Source organism: Lepisma saccharinum, chromosome 27 (genome assembly GCF_977018435.1).
Source record: "Lepisma saccharinum chromosome 27, izLepSacc3.1, whole genome shotgun sequence".
Taxonomy (NCBI): domain Eukaryota; kingdom Metazoa; phylum Arthropoda; class Insecta; order Zygentoma; family Lepismatidae; genus Lepisma; species Lepisma saccharinum.
In genome coordinates this window covers 36,347,087-36,367,078 of record NC_139255.1, presented here as the reverse complement: position 1 = coordinate 36,367,078, position 19,992 = coordinate 36,347,087, and the positions used below count along the sequence as shown (strand labels likewise).

General features: G+C 37.9%; 1 protein-coding gene across 6 annotated transcripts in view; it reads left to right on the top strand.

Annotated features, from left to right (window-relative positions):
• Piezo (piezo type mechanosensitive ion channel component) overlaps nt 1-19,992 on the top strand; it is a 289,087-nt gene that overhangs the window by 103,932 nt on the left and 165,163 nt on the right. For 5 of the 6 annotated variants that reach the window (XM_083113417.1, XM_083113421.1, XM_083113419.1 and 2 more), the window contains 5 exons: nt 3,592-3,728; nt 5,426-5,692; nt 7,176-7,323; nt 13,466-13,677; nt 16,311-16,459. In XM_083113417.1, the coding sequence (XP_082969543.1) occupies nt 3,592-3,728; nt 5,426-5,692; nt 7,176-7,323; nt 13,466-13,677; nt 16,311-16,459 (913 nt within the window). The remainder of the gene's footprint in view (nt 1-3,591; nt 3,729-5,425; nt 5,693-7,175; nt 7,324-13,465; nt 13,678-16,310; nt 16,460-19,992) is intronic. The other variant, XM_083113418.1, reaches the window with a different exon arrangement.

Below are 19,992 nucleotides of genomic sequence, written 5' to 3'. Positions count from 1 at the left end.
TAATATTGGTCAGGCAAAAGTAAGTCTGCAATATGATCCCAGGACTCGCGCCAAACCATACGTACGGCATCGATTTGTGTGTACCTTTCAACCATCCTTTTAGAGTATTCGCACACGAGTTACAACTTTGTTTGGGAGCCCAATCGTGATCCTGGTCGCCGACTTTACACCCAAAGTACAGGTGGTACGCTGTCTTTAGGAACGGTGACAATGGCCTACTTTGTCCCTTGAAGGCCACTTCCCCACATATGTAGAATGAATCTACCGAGTTTTTGCAATTTCGTGGCATGTTGGTTTAACACAATGGTACACACAGACACAGAGTAACGCGACTCTCTTACACACGATCACCTCGGAAGTAAAATATCTGCTTCACGGGACAACGAGGTGGATGTCTTGGCTCCTTTTTCCAGTGACATCCGATTTGTCGTCTAGACAAGGGGGTGCCAACGAATGACCACACGTTGATTATGAATCCTTTTACCTTGAAGGAAGCCGAGGTGACAGTGTAGGAAGAGTGCAGCGAAAATAAAACGTTGAACTCCAATGTACACAAATAAGCCTGTCACACATAGTTAAAAACTGTAAGATACCATTCATTTTAGAGCCAGTCACTTATGGCTCGTGGGACATCGTGAAAATATTTCTTCCAGCAGTAATGTTAAAATGCAATATTATTCACATTTTTGTTTTGACATTTATCTGGAATTCTCAAAAAAATGTGCATTGTGGCCGAAATCACTGTTTCTTGGGGTGGGTGGGGTATATTTGGTACTTTTTCCTATTTTCGGGGGGAGGGGTTGTGGGGGCAGGGGAATAAATGTTCCTAGGATATAGTAACATTTCTTGGATTGAGGTAAAAATACACAATTATGCATCCCAAGCATAAAAAACACACATTTCATTAAAAAAATACAATTTTTCGATGAATTTTTATGGAAAATGCTCCCCTTAAAAAAGCCTTACGTGATGGAACTTTTTCAATGCAATATTCATAATCAGTGACTCGAAATCTATAAGGTACACCCTTTCATCCTCGTGGGAGGATTTTCATGCCGATCAGTGTTATTACGTTAGTTGTTATTGATCTGTGAATTGTAGTCGAAATATTACACTTGAGAAAATTTATTGCAGTGTTGCTAAGTATGGACAATCATCTGTGTCCAAAAATTCTGGGCTGCTGTCATTGGTTTCATTATCTGGTGTGTGGATGTGATGATTACGTGATGAAAGGTTATAAACCAATTTTGAACTGAGAAAGCAGGGTGCGATGATTATGCGGTGAAATATGGCACATTTGTGGACCATACTTGATAAAAGATTTTATTCATATTTATGTTTATATCATTGTTCTTTAGAGAAAATTAGTTTTCAACAAGAAAATTTCCGACATTAGTCTTATTGATGTGCCATGGAAATTTTACCACCCCTGATAGGAATAGCAATATAATTTACTGATGCCAGTATCGAGTACTGCACTAAGCCAAAACATAATGACAAACTTAATGATATATTGAACAAATGTATTTTACCAGACGGTTCTGGTAGCTTTTGCATTAGATGAAGAAACCATAATTTAGAGATGTATTTTAAAAGTACACACATGATTTTTCCTAACAATAAAAAAAGTTGCCAGAATTATGCACTCAAATACAAAATAATTATTGAAATTCCAGGTAATACCCTATACAGTATATCAATGTTATGGCTTTGCAGGCCTAACAGATAGCAAATTGTAACTTCCTTTATTAGGCTCAGGTGATACAGATGCTCATCATCATCATCATCGTTAGCTGTTTCCTGCCTCTCGCTGGGTCGGTATAGAAGTCAAGCCTCTCCACTTTTTCCTGGTCTTCCACCACTCCTCTCTTTCCACGGTGTTCTAATATTATCTTCTTCTAACACTCTCCACTATCTGCTCTTTCCACCAACATCTTGGTCTCCCCCTTGGCCTTATTCCCACTCCTTGTGCATTGTAAGCTCTTACTGGTAGTCTTTCTGCATCCATCCTCTTCATGTGTTCGAACTATTTCATCTGTGCCTGATCTATCTTGTCCTGATGCTTCACCACACCCACCCTCTGTCGGATCTCCTTATTCCTTATTCTACCCCTTCTAGTCTTCCCCATTATACTCCTTAAAATTTTATCTCCACTGCCTGCTTCTTTCTTTTCTCTCTCTATCATTGTCCAAGTCTCTGCTCCGTATGTATTTCTTGCATTTCATGGGTACATCCCTTTTCCATATTAATCTTCTAAGGCTTTGATATAGTCCACCACCCATTTGTCCTCTTCAGTTTACCTCCTCATCTATTCTTCCACTTCTCTCAGTTATGCTTCCTAGAGATTTGATACAGATGCTATATGTCATAATTTAACAACCAGCTCATACTTTTTACAGAGTACAGAACACCTACAGGGTTAAAAAAAATCTTTTGCAGAGTCAAGATATTCTGAAATTATGCAAAATGCATAATTTTCATTATTTTGACAATAGCGTTGTGGGGAGAAATGAATTTTGTGATTAAATAGTTATCTTATGTGAAATTATGTATATGTTAAAGCAAAAATTGAGTATATTGATATGTTATAGTTCCATTTAGAAAATACTTACATTTTAAAATGTGTACATTTTCTGAACTGTTTTAAATTGTATCAATTTCCATGTATCGGCATCGGTGTCTGTTGGAATGTGTAAGAATACGTGGTGTTAGCACCACCCTAGCCTTTATGAAGAGGCTTTTTATTTTCAATTATGGTAAGAGTAGTGTGTTATGATGAGAGTCTCACTATAGAGGAGCCCAACTTAAGAGTTCAGTATGGGCTGTTATGGGCTTTTACTTTTGAGATCACCACCCCCAAACAAGAGTGTTTCTGTCAGAAACAAAAGTCATTAACATTCGAAGAGGAAATAATAAATATGCAAAAAGCAGAGGGAATGTAAGGTTATGATGGTCTACATCTTCTTTTACAATTCGGACCATTCAAAAAAAATTAATCCATTCTTGTGTTAACCGCGATTAGGGGAGTTTTGTAAAAATATTAAATAAAGTAATGTGGTGCATTTCCTATTCAGGATGAAGTCTGAAGCGTTAATTTTTACATGCATTAGTAATTAAAGCAAGTCTAAATCTCTTGTTAAAGTAGGGCCTCTTCGATGGTGCAGTGGTTGCGTCGTTGCCTTGTAATCAAGGGGTCCTGTGTTTGATACCCGGTGGAGGCACAAGTGGTTCGGATTCCACTTTAAACTGTAGGTCCAGTCCCAATTATCCTTACTGTGCGTAAAGTTGACTTAAACACCAAATCAATTAATCAGTTTGCTGGCATGTCATTATTGCTCTTAGTATATTATCTGATAGGGACATGTAAATGTACTGGCAGCCTTTTGTCTGTGGTGCATGTTGCATATGTATAGAGTAGAAAGTGTTGTTTTTTGAGAGCTCGTAGGATCAAAATGGGGCCTCAACAAACAAAATATTATTAAGAAAATCTATTCAACGTGTCCTCTACATGCTGTGCAACTTGTCACATGCTCACACCCATGTATATATTTTGTAAGTACACAGAAGTAAAATTTGTGTTTGTTTTTACAGAACAAAGGCACAAAGAAGAAGAGGAGGAGGAAGAGGAGTTAGACCTTGGATATTTGGAGCATGTTGTGGATTCTGTAGTTTCAGTATTCCAGCTTGTAATCCGATCTTCATATATTGCAACCAATATCATCATGATGGTATGTTGGAATTTACTGTCATTTGTGAGTCTCATGAGCTTTGTGTATGATCTTGTTCATATAAGTTTCATTTTATTGCTCTTGAAATATCTAAGATACATGGAGTAGCTATAGCTCAAGTAGAGTGAGGTGCACAAATATTACCAGACAAGTACATGGTTGAAAGCATTGTTCAGCTTAGACTCAAGACCTAACAAGCAGCTTTTTTGTAATTTGATTCATGTTCAGCACATCCATTTGAATCACCATTGTTACCTGGCTTTCTACACCTGAGTCACTACTTATTATTTTCAATTAGCTTCCCGATTGTCTCCACGATGCTGCGTCAGTGCCAAATTTTTGGGGCTGCCACTGGGGGGAATCAAATCCATGACTGCTTGCTCCAAAGGCAAATGTGCTAGCTATTTGACTAAGCGGAGGCTCGCGACCTAGTATGAATTCAAAAAAATGTGAATAAAGTATTTGACAACCTTTGCACTAGAATCATCAGGGAAGGCTCAAGATAAAATTTTCACACCCAGGTGAGATGGATTTTTGGTACTCCCACCTACCTCCAATAAAAGGAAATGGGACCATGTTGTATATTTACAATTTTTATGACACAAAATAAGAGCTTAGTTTTTTTTAATACTTTTTTGTTACTATTAAAGAACCCTGTTTATGGTATGTAAGTGTTTATTTAATATCTACATTATTGTATCCAAATAACAGTAGGGTCCTCCCAGATGGCACAGTAGTAGCATCGTCACCTTGTAATCAAGGGGTCCCGGGTTCGATACGTGGTGGAGGCACATAGTGGTTCGGATCCCACTTTAAACTGTAGATCCAGTCTCAATTAGCCTTACTGTGCATAAAGTGGACAACACCAAATCAACCAACCAACCTAATAACAGTAATCTCTTAGCTTAAATTGATACATGATTTTGCATATACTATGCTATGCACAGTAAGTTCAGTTATTTTTTGTCTACTAAAATCCAACTCTTTTTAAAACAAATAGCTACACTTGTATAACGAAAAATAACGTTTTGGCGCTAGTCAAGGAAGATGTTCCGGTTTGGCATGCTGGGTAATTATCACCTGGGTTGGCCGGCCCTTGAGCCATCCCTCGAATCATTACAGTTGCAGTGAAACCCCGATTTTTGTGTTTTTTCCAGGGGACCAACCTGTAGCAATTTTAAAATGTAGGAAAATATAAAACTAAGGACAATTGTAACATTTGTTTCGTTGGGACCATCACTGTGTAAAACTAAACTTCGTGGCATAAGAGCCCTCTAAGGGTCAGGACGTGTCAGAGCAACATTTTTTCATTGGGTGGCATGTGGTCAGTACGTAGTCCCATCACTGCCATTTTTTTGGCTTTCAAGTCCAGAACCTGGCACATCTTTGCAACAAAATTTTGGAGCTCCCCCCCAGGAATTGAACCCAGGACCACTGCCCAAAGGCAAGAATGCTAACCATTTGGCAATAGCAGGATAACATAAAATCTGGGAACTTATCAGAATGTCACTGTTCATAGTGTGCAAGAGGAAAAGGGAATGAAAATAGTAATGGATAATTTGCCTAGTATTACTTACATGCACCCCAAGATATGACTTATGTTAACGTGGAGAAATTGTGAAGTTTTTTCACATATATATATATTGTAACATGTTCATATAAAGCCCCATTGTATATCTTCTTTTATTATTATTTAGGCTTGGAGCATTACATATCACAGTTGGCTCACGTTTATTCTGCTGCTTTGGGCAAGTGCATTGTGGATGATGCCCAACCAAAGACGTTCCATGCTGCAGTCCTCCCCCTTCCTCGTGTTGTATGCAGAGCTGCTTCTGATAGCTCAGTACATTTATGGGATGGATTTAACAGAAGACGAATTGCCCGAGAAAATGGAAGGTGTAAATCTGAGTCAGATTGGACTTGTTAAGTATGCTGTGCTACCCTGCAAGCCATTACTTGTGAAGGTAAGGATATTTTGTTGCATTATTGTTAAGGTGCTTTCAATTGTTTGGTGTCTCTCAGTAGTTATCTAGCCAGGTGATTGCTAATGGTCAAGAGAGCATAATAACTAGGGAACGGAACTTTAGGTAAATAAATGTTTTTTTCTGCGATAAGATAGAGACCCTCGTTTTTGTCAAAATTCCGATCATAGCCTTGTATGTCAACACAGCAAATTTTATTTAACATAAAAACACATATTTTCCAGTTTTCCGTATGTAAATACATATTTTGCGAATTTTCATTTTAAATACATAACATCGCTCATTGACTTCAGCTACCTCGAAATCCTCGAAGGAAAAATGTTTATTCTCTGCACCTCTTTCATATCGAGAGTTAGGTTTATTTTGTCTTTGAACAAGCTCGCTGGCAGACTTCTGGCACCTCGCGTACGATCCTATTGGGGGAAAATATTACCCCCACCACTGGATCTAACGCACAAGTGCTAATGTCTAAATGTACAGAATTTTTTTTTCAAACTTTGTGCCAAATTGCACGTGTTTTGGAAGGTGAAGTAGAGGAAGAGGAAGCTTTGGAAAACTTCAGCATTAGTGGCATTTCTTGCTTCAAATATGCAAAAAAAAAAAAATTGTGACGTGGAGTGATCTTTCTCACAATATAAGATTCTTTTTAGAAATAATCGTCACAGATTTACAATGGAGAATTTGGAAAAAACTATGGTGATCCACTGCAACTCTTCCAAAAAAATTTCCCCATCCCGAATGTCTGGATTTAAAAAAAATCCCGTCCCGATCAAAAAATTCTATCCCACACACCCCTATCTAACGGCATGGATCTGTTGTCAATAACATGTTGTTGATCAGAATTAGGTCTAGTGCAGTGTTCTGCAATGTGCTTACTGCAGAGAAACTTGATGAAGCCTCGGCTTGGTATCTACCAAATGAGTTATGCACTTGAGGCCACATTCTAACAGCACACAGCCAAATAAGGTCACTGTATATTTCACAGACACAATCATGTAGAGGTGAGGGAGGAAAAGTTTAAGTTTCTATGGAGGATGGGGGGGAAGATTTTCTTTTGTGTACAAATTTACTCATAACTGCCTTAGGGCAGTAACTTCTGGCCTTTCAATGGAATTGTTCAATACTTATTTGAAAACACGAAAGACATGAATTGTAGCTTTGTGTCTAGAAAAATAGTAACAAAATGGCAGAAATTTCCACCCATTATGTGCTATTTATGTAATCATCATGTTAGTGAAATTATTATTAAACCAATATTCAATTATCCCAGGTTCAATCCCCACAGTAGTTAAGATCCCACTTTAAACTGTAGGTAAAGTCCTGATTAACCTATCTGAGCATAGAATGGACTTGAACTTTGACAAAGTTTTTTGCTTTTTCGACAAATACTAAATATGCCTGCGCCTGTATATCCATTCATATTAAAAGAGTACACATTTAACTGTATCATTAATATTTGTTTCAGAGCCTCTATACTGTGATGTTCTGGATCACGCTGCGGCAGTTCATGCAGGAGCGTTGGGAGGCAAGGAACGCCACAGCACTCGAAGGAGTAGCAACAGAGCCTTTCAATATCACAGTCACCACTACGTCATCAGGTCAGCTCATTTCAGGTGAGGGCTGCAGGTCCTCTCTACGAAACATGGGTGTAATTTTTGTGGGGAATAGCTTACCATGTAGGATAAATGTAATGCTATATTGTATCAAAATTTGTAATATTTATAGTGATGTACATTCGAATTATTATTCTGAATGAGTTGTAGAGTGTGAACTGTTTTCAGCAAGAGTGTGACATCTGTATTCAAATTCTACATAAGCCTTACCCAAAGAATGCAACAGTTCACAATTAAAAGTTGTTCTTATTTCATACACATAGGTGGAGTTTGTTCCAGTTGTCTATGACTTTCTCAAACCAATATGCCACTGTGCTGAATTTTCCAGTAGTTTAAAACATTAAAAATATCTAACATGTAGTAAAAGTGTACAAAAGTTAAACATGTATCATTTAACAAAAAATGTGGAAAAGTGACCAAGTAGCCAAAATAGAAGATATCATGTGTGACATTGGCAGCACACCCAAGAAGTCTCTGTTATAAAGGGTCATGGTCATGCTGATACATGTGACATTTTCCAAAGAACTACCCTGGTGTTGTCTAGATGATTTGATATGCACTTGTAGGAACCTATATGTACGACCATTCACAACAGAACTTTCTTCATTGTCCAGAAAAGATAACTTCAAGATTTAAGACCTGAACCCTATGTTAGTACACTTTGAATTTCATATCATTAGCATTTAGTTTTAAGGGCAAGGTAAAAAAAAATAATTGAAAGTAATAGCACAGATCAATAGTTATATTATTTATAGGCTAGAATAACAATTAAGTGATCATTATTTGACATTAAATGTTGAATGCTTTGTAAAATTAAGACTGCATATTTAATTGATTTTGTTTACTTTTCTGCACTTTTCTACCACTTTTGGCTAATCGCAAAAATAAGAATGAATGATTATATGATGAAATTGATGAAGGGACACTTACAAAGAACACCCATGCCAGGATTCAAATACTGGACCCCTGGCATCATATCACCCTGTGATAACCACTCTGTCATAGAGATTGGTGCATCTTTAATTTAAGTTCTCCCTTTACCATGTCTCCAATAATCAGCATACTTATTTGACAGGTGTAAAAAAACCTTGACTAAAGTTTTCATTGTGCTTCATTCTCAACTCATGTCCTATACATATTTGGTAGGTATACTCTGTTTGAACAGTATGACGTACAGCCAAATATCACCTCCGACTGTCCTCTTCATAATGCATGAAGTATGTAAGAGAACAGTTGCCTTACTTGGTTCTGTACCTTTCAGGTTATCAAATCAGTATTCACAGTCCGACAATTAAGTAATGAGACTGATTTTATATTGTGAAAAGGAAACAAATTAATTGAACATTGCCTGTTTATTACTGAAAGTACATCCCTCCTGCATCAATACAGCAATTGGCACGGTTGGCCAACGATCGATACGACATCTGCAAGTCTTCATGTGGTATGACTTGGAGATTGGACGTCACAACCTGTTGGGGTCCTGTGTTCATCAAAAGTGCGTAATTGCAGCAGCAGCTTCACTTTCGGGAACAGAAAATAATCATAGGGGGATAAATCTGAAGAGTAGAGAGAAAGATTCAACACATTCACTTGTTTTTGGACCTGGAATACCCAGGAAAACACTGATCCCTGGCACTGTGCATTATCGTGGAGCAGGGATCAACTGCCTGCCTCAGGAAACTGAGCTCAGAGAGGGTCAGTTCTCTTTCATAATCATTCAGAGCACTACGATAGCAACAGCCAATTACAGTTTCATCCTCTGGAACAAATGCATTACTAATAATGCCTTTCCTGTCGTAAAAAACACAATATTGTCTTTACCTTTGATTTTTCGAGCTGCATTTTCTTCCCTCTTTGTAAATTTAGCAACTTCTATCCTGCGATTTGTCGGTTCGTACAAGAACCATAGTGAAAATGCTCTGTTTTGTCCTCCACAACAATAGAATTCAAGAAATGTTTATTCCCGCAAGCAGTTTTCAGAATTGTCTGTCATGAAACTTGATGTTCACTTGCTGCTCCATAGCTATTACATGACGACACCCTTGCACCTCCTTCACGACATAGTGGCATAATTCCCAGCATGCCCAGTACAAATTCATGAGGTGTTGCCAGGTTGTGGATTATGGACCACACTACATCATGAATGCATTACTTCACAGATAGAATGCACACGTGGGACAATATAAAATCAGTCTCATTGCTTAATTGTCGGACTGTGTATCTCATTAAACACTTTCAAAAACAAAGTTTGTATTTTCAAGCTTTTATTTAGTTCAAAAAAATTCAAAATTTCTAGGGATGCGATGTGAAATTTTGGCTGATACTGATAAAGTACCAACGTGAAATTGACCAATACCAATAACTGATATTCTACCAATCCAATATAAAATTCCAATTGGTCCTTGAGAAACCTGAATGGATCATTGACCTCTTAATTAAATGAATGTTGCAAGATGACTGAAATGCAAAGAAGTTGCATACTTAGACATTTACTCTTCTAGAAAGTAGGTCGTGGAGATTATTCATGAAAATTATAACAAAATAGCAGAATTTTGTACTAAATTGTAAGATATTTATAGATATATCAGACCAGTAAAATAATTGGTAATTTTCAGATACAACGATATGCCTATATTGGCAGATACTATAACCAACCAAAGGTTGGGTATACATCCCCAATACATACAGGCACCACTCCACTCCAACAAAAGTACAAGGCTAATTCACTCCATATAAAATTAACAGGAGTAGACATTCCCAGATGTATTAAGATTAGCAGGAATTAGGCCTAAGTAGTAAAAGTATGATAAAACATCAAAATATTAAGTAAAGAATAAGTCCCTGACCAAAATTCATTGGTTATCAAAATGACAACCTTTTGTGTGTAGGCATAATCCAATGAGCACATGTTGCTTTTCATGCAAATTTTTTATTAATAGATATATTTTCTGGATAACATTTGTGCAGGCACAAATTAACTTGCTTTCCCTGAAAATAACCCCAAGTCACAATTATTAGCACAAATAAACCCCAAAAACATCAAAAAATCGATGTTTTTGACAAAAGACAATCTGTCTCACAGCACCAGTGCCATGTGGTGAGAGCCAGTGGAACTAGCCCCCACTAGACTGCAGATACCGATAGAGTACCGATTAATTAGTCACATCCCTGAAAATTACCAAACACCTCTCAAAAATGAAGCTGCACAGCATGCATACAACAGGACATGTCGAATTGTTGGGCTTCTAACCACTGTTTTTTCTTTTTATTTGTACCTACATTTCAGAGACTGGTTCTGCTTTCATCCCCAGGGTTATGTATTTGTGTCTAACTATTCATCTGTCCATAGTCCCTGAACAAAGGATGTGTTTGGGAAAGGCATCAATATGTGTGGTTATTATGTGACATAAACAGAGTGCCTAGGAGGATTATCTATTGGTGACCGAGGTTCCATCTCCTCTAGTAAACTGGATAAGATCTGTTTTTGTATGTAAAGTTAAAAGGAGGATTATCTTTGTGGTGACCCAGGCCCAAAGATAATCCTCCTAGTCTTCCATACCAGGGCTCTACCACTGAGCTACCAAGTGAACATCTGGCCTCCCTACAATTTCCACAACTTTGTAGCTCAGTGGTAGGGCATTGACACAGAATGCCAGAAAACCAGGTTCGATCCTTTGTTGAGCCATAATTTTCAGAACTTTAAGTTACGAGATCTGATCAACAAAGAGTGAGACTGAATTTTTTTGTACAGACGTTTATTCCTCTGGTGGAAGGGTTACATGTTCTTTTTCAAAATAGTTTTCCCTCCCGACTTGAATGCACTTATGCCAACGTTTCTGTCAATCTGCAAACACATGATGTAAGCCATACTTTGCGAGATCCTTAAGAATTCCCTCACATTTCTTCAGCACTGCTTATGAGTCTGCAAAACGATGGCACCGTAGCTTTGACTTGAGTGCAGGGAACAGGAAAAAGCCATAGGGACTAAGTCTGTCATATTAAGTGGAGGTGGTGTTGAATTTAGCCAAATATGTATGCCATGAGGTGATTTGCCACATGAAGTCCTGCATTGTCATGATGAAGTTGAGGTCGTTTCTTTGCAATGTGCCTCCCTCAGTGTCACCAACACTGACGTGTAGTATTCTGCTGTAGCAGTGCTGGGGAACTGTTCTGGTACACCATTTCCCTACAGTCAAAGTAAGTGATATCCATCACCTTACCTGCAGATGAAACAACTTTAGCCCTTTTCACTGTTGGAGAGAGACCGTGGCGATTTCCATGCTGTGCTGGCTCATTTTCCTTCTGGGTCGAAGTGGTGCACCCATGACTCATCATCGGTGATAACCGATTCCAGAAAAGCATCACATCCATCACCAAAGAAACGTAGCACCTCTCGACATGTGTCTACTTGATTGATGCATACTGTTCCTCACCTCCATTGTGTGTTATGCGAAATGCACGCAGTGCATAGAACAAAGAGCATTGCTGCCAAACAATGGATCCGATGGTGCTGCCATCTTTGGGTATTATATATGAAACCTCACTCTTGTCCAATATGCACATTACAAACATGTAATGATCAGCCCTTGTATAATCCCAAGTGGCCACAATTAAAGTTGCCCTATTCAGAGCCCTCTGGAGCCTGTTTGAAACATGGGATTGTGGCAAAACTTGGTACAGAGGCTATTGAGACCATGGGGAAGCGAATGCTGATGAAAAAAATAGTTCAAATTTTCACCACCAATTCGAAATGTGCACAGTGAACATCATGGAAAATGCTTCGTGAGACCATTTATAAGGCTGTCTTGTGCTTCCAAAGTGTCATTCATGTTGACAGGGTGCATATTGAACACTGCTGTACTAACATAAACTCAAATTATTGGTTGTTGCTTCTTCAGAGCCTCAGTTCCACCTGGGGGTGAAAATTTTAACAATACTTTTCATCAGCATTCGCTTTTGCATGGTCTCCAAAGCCTCTCGACCAACTTTCACTGCGATCAGTTGCTTTGAACGGGCTCCAGGGGGCTTGAGTAAGGTTAATTTTAATTCGCAGCCTAACATTTCAACCTCGTGGTGAAATTTAGACAGCTAGAAAGTGTAGGGAGAAAAGTTGGTTTAGAAATTAACCAAGGAAAGACCAAATATATGCTTATGTCGAGAACTAGACAACTAGAAAATGAAATTCTTGCCATAGATGATTACCAGTTTGGGAGAGTACCAGAATTTAAATACCTAGGATCATGGATCACAGAAAGGAATGAATTAGAAATAGAAATTAAAGCTAGGATAGCAGCAGGTAACAGATGTTATTATGCATTACATAAACAACTAAAGTCATCAATATCACGCAAACTGAAGATAAGGATCAATCAGACAATCATACAGCCAGTAGTACTGTATGGAGCAGAATGCTGGTACATGACAAAAAAGGATGAGATGGCAATAAACACCTGGGAAACAAAAGTTCTGAGGAAGATTTTTGAAGCTGTAATGCAGAATGGAGAATGGCGAATACAAACAAATGCCGAACTAATGAGTCTATATGGAACACCTGACTTAGTAATTGAAACAAAAATAAGACTGTTAAAGTGGCTCAGACACATGGAAAGGATGGAGGAGAACAGAGCGGCGAAGAAAGTTTCCTGCAGAAAATCAGAAGGTAGAAGAATGAAGGGGGGATGCAGGAAGAGGTGGCTGGAGGATGCAGAGGCAGCTAGGAGTGAGGCGATGGAGACAGAAGGCTGCAAACAGAGAAGAATGGACTAAGGTCATTATGGAGGCCAAAGCCCTTCAAGGGCTGTAGCGCCATGGGCTAAAGTAAGTAAGGTGAAAATTAGAACTATTTTTTTTCATTCTCCATAGCCTGTATATGAAGTTTCACTGCAATCTAATACTTCAAATGGGCTCCAGAGAGCTCTAAGTAGGGCAAATTTAATTACGACCACCCAGTGTAATCTCTGTGTGACACATCGTTACGCAGATCTAGTTCAGCTCAAATAATGTCGATTTCCCAAATTTAGTGCTATATTCTCTCTCTCAATGAAGTTTTCTTGTTATAGTTACATTGTATGCAAATCAGAGTTTAGTGCTTGCCTTCTACCACATTGTTGTTACGTTCTTTCTAACTTTAATTCATTTTCAGAGCTCTCGCCTCACGAGGATAAGTCAAATGGAAAGAAGGAAACAAGTCCATTCATGAAGAAAGTTGGTGCCTTCATGAAAGACACCATGACGAAATTCTGGATCTGGGTTGTGGCCATTATGTTATTTGTGATTGGACTAGGAGGTTCGCAGATAGTTGTGTACCGCATTGTTTACATGGCTCTTTTCTTGGTGTTTGTACTCACTTTCCAGGTGTGTTATGCAGCTTCTTAAAAACTATATAATATTACATTTTGCTCCATTTACCTTATTTGCCAGTGTATAAGATGCACCAGCATGTAAGACACACCGGCATATAAGAACCTTTTTTTGTACACCTTTTTGAGGAAAAAGATTTTATCACCTACTTTATAATTGAAGACTAAAATTGGTAAATGCTGTAAGTGCCACAATAATTCAAACACCGGTTTCCATGTTAAACTGTGAAATGTGCCATTCTTTATAATGTGGTAAACGTGAAATGTGACTGGTAGCCCTCTAAGTAGTTCAAAGGGCGTGTAAAGAGGTCACTAGTGTGCACATTCTTACGGACTGGTGATGCGATTTCCCAACACTTTCGCTTTTGGCAATTACAACATTTACCACTTTTAGTTCTCAATTAATTTACAGAATTTTAAATATAAAGGGATATGTAAGTCTACTTTCAATCTAACTAGGAAAGATTACGTTTTAATCTTCTCTGTCTCACACACGTCAAGGAAGCAAGAAAAGAATAATCTAACTCAGAACAGAGGTAAAAAAAACTGAGTATCGGCGTGTAAGATGCACCCTGTTTTCAGACCTATTTTTAAGGGGAATAAAGTGCATTTTATACTCTGGCAAATACGGTATATATCATGAAAAAAAGGAGAATACTGGAAGCTAGTTAATACAGTGTTTCTTTTCAAATTTGCCTAACCCTATCTTTGATTGCTGATAACATGAAACTAGTAGAGATATTCACAATGCCTTTTTTTTTTTTTGCATTGTGAAATTGGGAGATTTTTGAATGCCTCTGGTTGTCAGTTTACCCAAGACAAGAAATTTATTAATGGCTCAAGTCAAAATTACTTTTTGGGCCTCCCTGGTGCTGTAGTGGTAGTGTCGTTGTCTTGTAATCAAGGGGTCCCAGGTTTGAGACACAGTGGAGGCACATAGTGATTCAGATCCCACTTTAAACTGTAGGTATAGTCCCGATTAGCATTGCTGTGCATACTTAAGTAACTTCCTTTTTTTTGTTTGTTCAGAATGGCAATTTTCAATGAGAAAGCAAGAAAAAATTATCAAGAGATCATAAATCCAAGTTTGTGATTATCGCCATCTTGTTCTGTGGTTTTCCATCAGTAGGAGTCCAATGCAGCATATGTTATCATGTATGCCCTAAAATTAATAGAGATGAGACAGATTAATCATTACTAGTATCGGGCAATTTAGGCATATTGATGTACCAGTTTATTGGTGAAATTTCCGATACATTTGTCTAATCAACATATCTGTAAATCGCCTGTAATTTAGTGTAAAATTCCACCATGTTTTTGTTATTTTTATGGATATAAGCATAAGATCCATAAACCCTAATTTTGTAAAGTAAATCTTCAATGCCATCATTTGGTTATACACTGGACTTACAGAGGCCAATAAACCATTTGTGTTTTTCAAGAAACATTTGCAATTTTATGTCAGATCAGTAGAATATCAGTCTCAGCAAAATTTCATGTTCGTCTATTTCTAATGTTTGATATCAATTGCAAGAAATAGCACATCACTTAAATCAGATATACTTACTTTGCATTATTTTTAACTTTCCATATTATTTAAAGAAAGTGCTCTCTCTTTCTCCTCTCCCACCTCCATTTATATATATACAGGGTATGACAGCAAAATCCAGAATCCAGAAAAAACAGTGTATTATAGAAAGTGTTTATTCATCAAAAACTTTCACTTACTAAACAAGCTTTTATATTTTGTCCCTCTTCTGGCGTTTTTGCAAGGAAGGCGGCTTTTTCCACAGAAGCTATGATATCCAGCACTGGGGGTTTCTTTTCCTGTAGTGCCCAAACTTTAGGATGCATACTCTTTGTTTGTAGCACTTCTGAAGGAACAAAAGATAGAGTTCAGGCGCATGAAGTTTGAGCTTTGCACTTTCGTATTTTCGCCATTCCACCAGGTTAGGTGGTTGATTCACATTGTATCTAAAGATACCTATCTCCACGTAACCACCAAACTGATATATTTAGGTACAAAGCTTTTATATGCCCCTGAAGGGATCCTTCCTGAGTTCTGTTATGCAATGTGACCCCCTTTCACTTCAATAATTGCCTCGATTCTCTGCCTGAAGCACAAGCATGCCCTCTTTAAAGGCTTTCGGTGAAAATCTGCTGATGCTACCTCAATATTTATGCCTCATGATTTAATTTGGTGACCTTCCAGCATGAAAACCTTCAATAAATGCTACTCTCCGATTGTATTACACACTCAACCTCACTAGCTCGGACATTTCAATGTTCTGCATGTCTAACATGCATGTCTGGTCTCTTGACACATCAACATAGTTATTGCTGAAGTCAAATTTAGCAGGAACTTCAACTTGAACTTTGTCCAGATTTTGCTGATGCCACGTATGTGGGGGGAGCACACTTTATAATATGATTTTCTAAAGAAGAATATTTGGTTAATTATATTATACTAGTATGCCCAAAAATGTGCAACAATTATATCAATATATTTTCATTTCATTATGGAATATGTATGTGATTTTTTAAAAAAATGCATTGACAAATAGAAATATATATATATAAATTACCCCGAGAGAATTCAAATTCGTTAATTCTTATTTGATATTTCAGTTATCTTATAGTGCATGGAGGAAAATGATGTTTGGTTTCTGGGTGACGGTGATAGCATATTCCATGCTGGTGTTGATATGCATATACACATACCAGTTTGACAACTTCAAGGAATACTGGGAAGACTATATTGGCATTCCGAAAGAACTGTAAGTAGCATATTTTAATTGGATTTAATTCTAAAACTGTAAAACTATGTTATGTAAAATGCATATCTGCCATTCTGAACCTGTAGATTCGTGGATTCCACATAGCACATAATCATTTGCTTTTTTATTGCAAATATTAACTGAGACTATACAGACTTTGTGGCCATGTAGAGCCATCTTTTAGAAACTGAATGGAATTAATTTTACTCTAATTCCTATCCGTGAGTGGCATCTGAAGAAAAGAATCTGAATTGGTGTTAAGTAACTACGTGACTACAGAAATTGTAGGGATATCAAGGATGGCATCCACCACTAAGTTTTGCTATTCACACTAAAGTACAGAAGGAGAGATGGAAGAATTACTAACTACAAACAAATGGGGTGATGAACTTTCTGACTTTGATGAATTTTTTTGTTCCAACAGTGAAGATTCAGATAATGTACAAATGTGGCCCTTTGGTGGACACCTCTTAAAACTATAAAACTCATTTAATGTCTGTCTCAATTAATTTTGTGTAAGAAAAGGTGATTTCAGATATACGTATCTGGATATAATTTGATCTCCACACAAACATTACCTAAGGCGGCAAGAATAGTTTTAAATTAAACTAAAAAATTGCAAAATTGTTAGATTTTTCGTTCAGTACAGATCGTCTTCTTACAGGAATATGTATATATATACATACCAGGTGTATAAGCTTAAATCTGTTGTTGGGTTGATCCCGGCCAACCATCAACATCTTCTTCGAGACCGAATCGCTTCGGCCGGAAGACGATGCTGTGTGTTTGGTGGGATCAACAGGGTATCATCTACTTTGAGCTGTTGAAACCTGGTGAAACTGTCCCTGCCCACCGCTGCCACCAACAACTGATCAAATTGCACCGTGCTCTGTGTGACAAAAGGCCGGATTATCAACAAAGACATGACATGCTGATTTTCCTCCACGACAACGCCTCATCGCACACGTCAAGACTGGTCCAAAACTACTTGGAGACGCGCAACAGGGAGGTGCTACCCCATCCCGCAACTGGGAGGTGCTACCCCATCCCGCCTATTCACCAGACCTGGTCCCTTCCGACTACCATCTGTTTTCGTCGATGGGCCACGCCGTCCCTGAGCAGCACTTTGATTCGTATGCAGACGTCCGAAAATGGCTTGATGAGTGGTTTGCCTGAAAAGAGAAGGACTTTTTTTGGTGTGGTATCCACAAATTGCCCGAGAGGTGGGCAAAATGTGTAGCTCGCAAGGGCAAGTACTTTGAATAAATTTCTTGTTGCTTTCTATGTATTTTTCTGACTACAAAACAGCAGATTTAAGCTTATACACCTGATATATAAATTAAAGAAGGTACAAGGAAACACTCACTGGACAGTGGAAAAATTATAATTTTTGCATTCTAACGCTGCATCTTCGGTGTAAGGAAAAAGACTGAACCGGAAGTTGGAGATGTGGTCTGATAGATATATATATATGTAGTGAAAGGGTGAAGAAGTGACTGATACCTGAAGTTAAATACCATAAATTCAGTAGTCTTCCTTGTGGGTAATTGGTATATAGCTTTTCCAAAGAGCTGGTCTCTTCCACTGTGTGTGAGGAAGCTTTTAATACATTCTGACTTTTTAATGTGTTGTGCTTGTTTTGTGCAGGTTTTTTTACAACCCTGCACTTTTAATTTTTCCCAAGGCACTTTTTTGACCCCTTGTTTTAACTTTTTCAGTCAGAATTTTTAATAAGGGGATATTTCCCTCATACATAGAAGGGTGCAAAATGGCCTTAAGTGCCGATGCATCCAAAACTTTTACTTCAATCAATCAATGTATATAGCTTTCCTTCCTCCCTCTCCCCCCTCTCTCTTTTGGTAATTGGATAATAACTAAATGTTTCATGAACTAATTTACTTCTCTCCCTCTGCTAGTGAAATAGTTAATTTGTCAGATTGTTAATACTATCCATATTCAATGTGAGAGAACACTTTGCTCTGTTGAATACTGCTTGCTATCATTTAGAAAAACTAATAAATATTGTACATAAACACTGTGGTGTGATTAATTTTATTCCAAATTCAAATTGTGTGTTTATAAAAGATCCAACCTGCATATTTATTGCTAATGTAGGTAAAGTTCAGAAAATGTTCCCTCAATTAACAGGTGGTTTTGAAATAACCAGTGTTATCTTTTAAGCCAGGCTTATTAGGATAACAGAGTTTACCAACATGGTTTACATTTTCAGTCCACAATTTAAAGATAACATTTTTTCAACACCATGAACATTAAGTTCTTCGTTCTTGTACACATTGTAGAAGAATTTAACTTGTTCATGTAAAGTTAATCATGTACATCTGTGCCATCATATCAAATGTGTCACACACTTCACAAGATAAGAACAGTAAGTATGCACTCTTAAAAGAATGAGTTGCAGCAATTAGATACTCTTGAAGCAGGATAAATATGTATATAGGAGGGCTAGTCAAAAAAGAAAGAGAATGAATTTTATACTTACGAAGTCCAGGTTGATATGGTCTGTTTCGAAGTAGTCCCCATCGAGTTGTATACACTTGGCTCAACGTATCTGCCAGTCCTGGAAGATGTGCTGGAACCCAGGGACGTAGCTAGGTTGATCAGTTTGGGGGGGCCCAAACGTAAGATTTTTCTATCAAACTATTATAAATTAACAAACTATTTATACACCATATAGGCCTATACTGTATACATACATTATGTATGTATGTGTGTGTGTGTGTATATATATATATAGTCTTGAAAGAAAAGGAGCAAGGGCCTCCTCGGTGGCGCATGGTAGCATCGTCGCCTTGTGGATAATCGGTGGATGGTCATAGTGGATCGGATCCCACTTTATATTGAAGAACCAGTCCCGATTAGCCTTGTGGACTTAAAATACCAACTCAATCAATCAATAAATTGGAAAGGAACATCACTTTCTTCTGTAGCCCCCAACAGTCTACGGATATACTCTTGCAAAATCCACAGCCATTATTCGGGAAACTAAATGCAGAATGAACTCATTAGCTTATTGGCTGATTCGTACACCAAGAACAATGTCTTAGTCTTTAGATTTGTACTTTTGCTGGAAGAAAACTGAGAAGTAGATAAAACCCTTTTTCGTGGTTTTAGATATAAAGTGCTGGAACCAGGTTTGGAAGTATTGACAACAGTGCAAATGTGAAATGTGTGCGTAGTGAGTTCAAGCTAGGCATCTCATGTATACAGTTTATAACGGAATCGAATCCGGTATCTCTTAGTTCAAGACGACCGCGATAAACACGATTCTATAGGGCGGGTCCGAGTCTACTATGGCATCTGATTGATCACTTGGATAATGGTGACGATAAGAAATTTTATGCACACGTCTAATTTCTTAAAATTAATCTTATTTGTGTGTGGAAAACTGAATATATGATGGCACTGGAAAAAACAAAGTTCCCACACGCTCAAATGATTACGCTCTCGTCTCTGGTTCAGCAGGTTCAACAAAGGGTCCCAGGTTTGATTCCCGATGGAGGCACATACTAGTT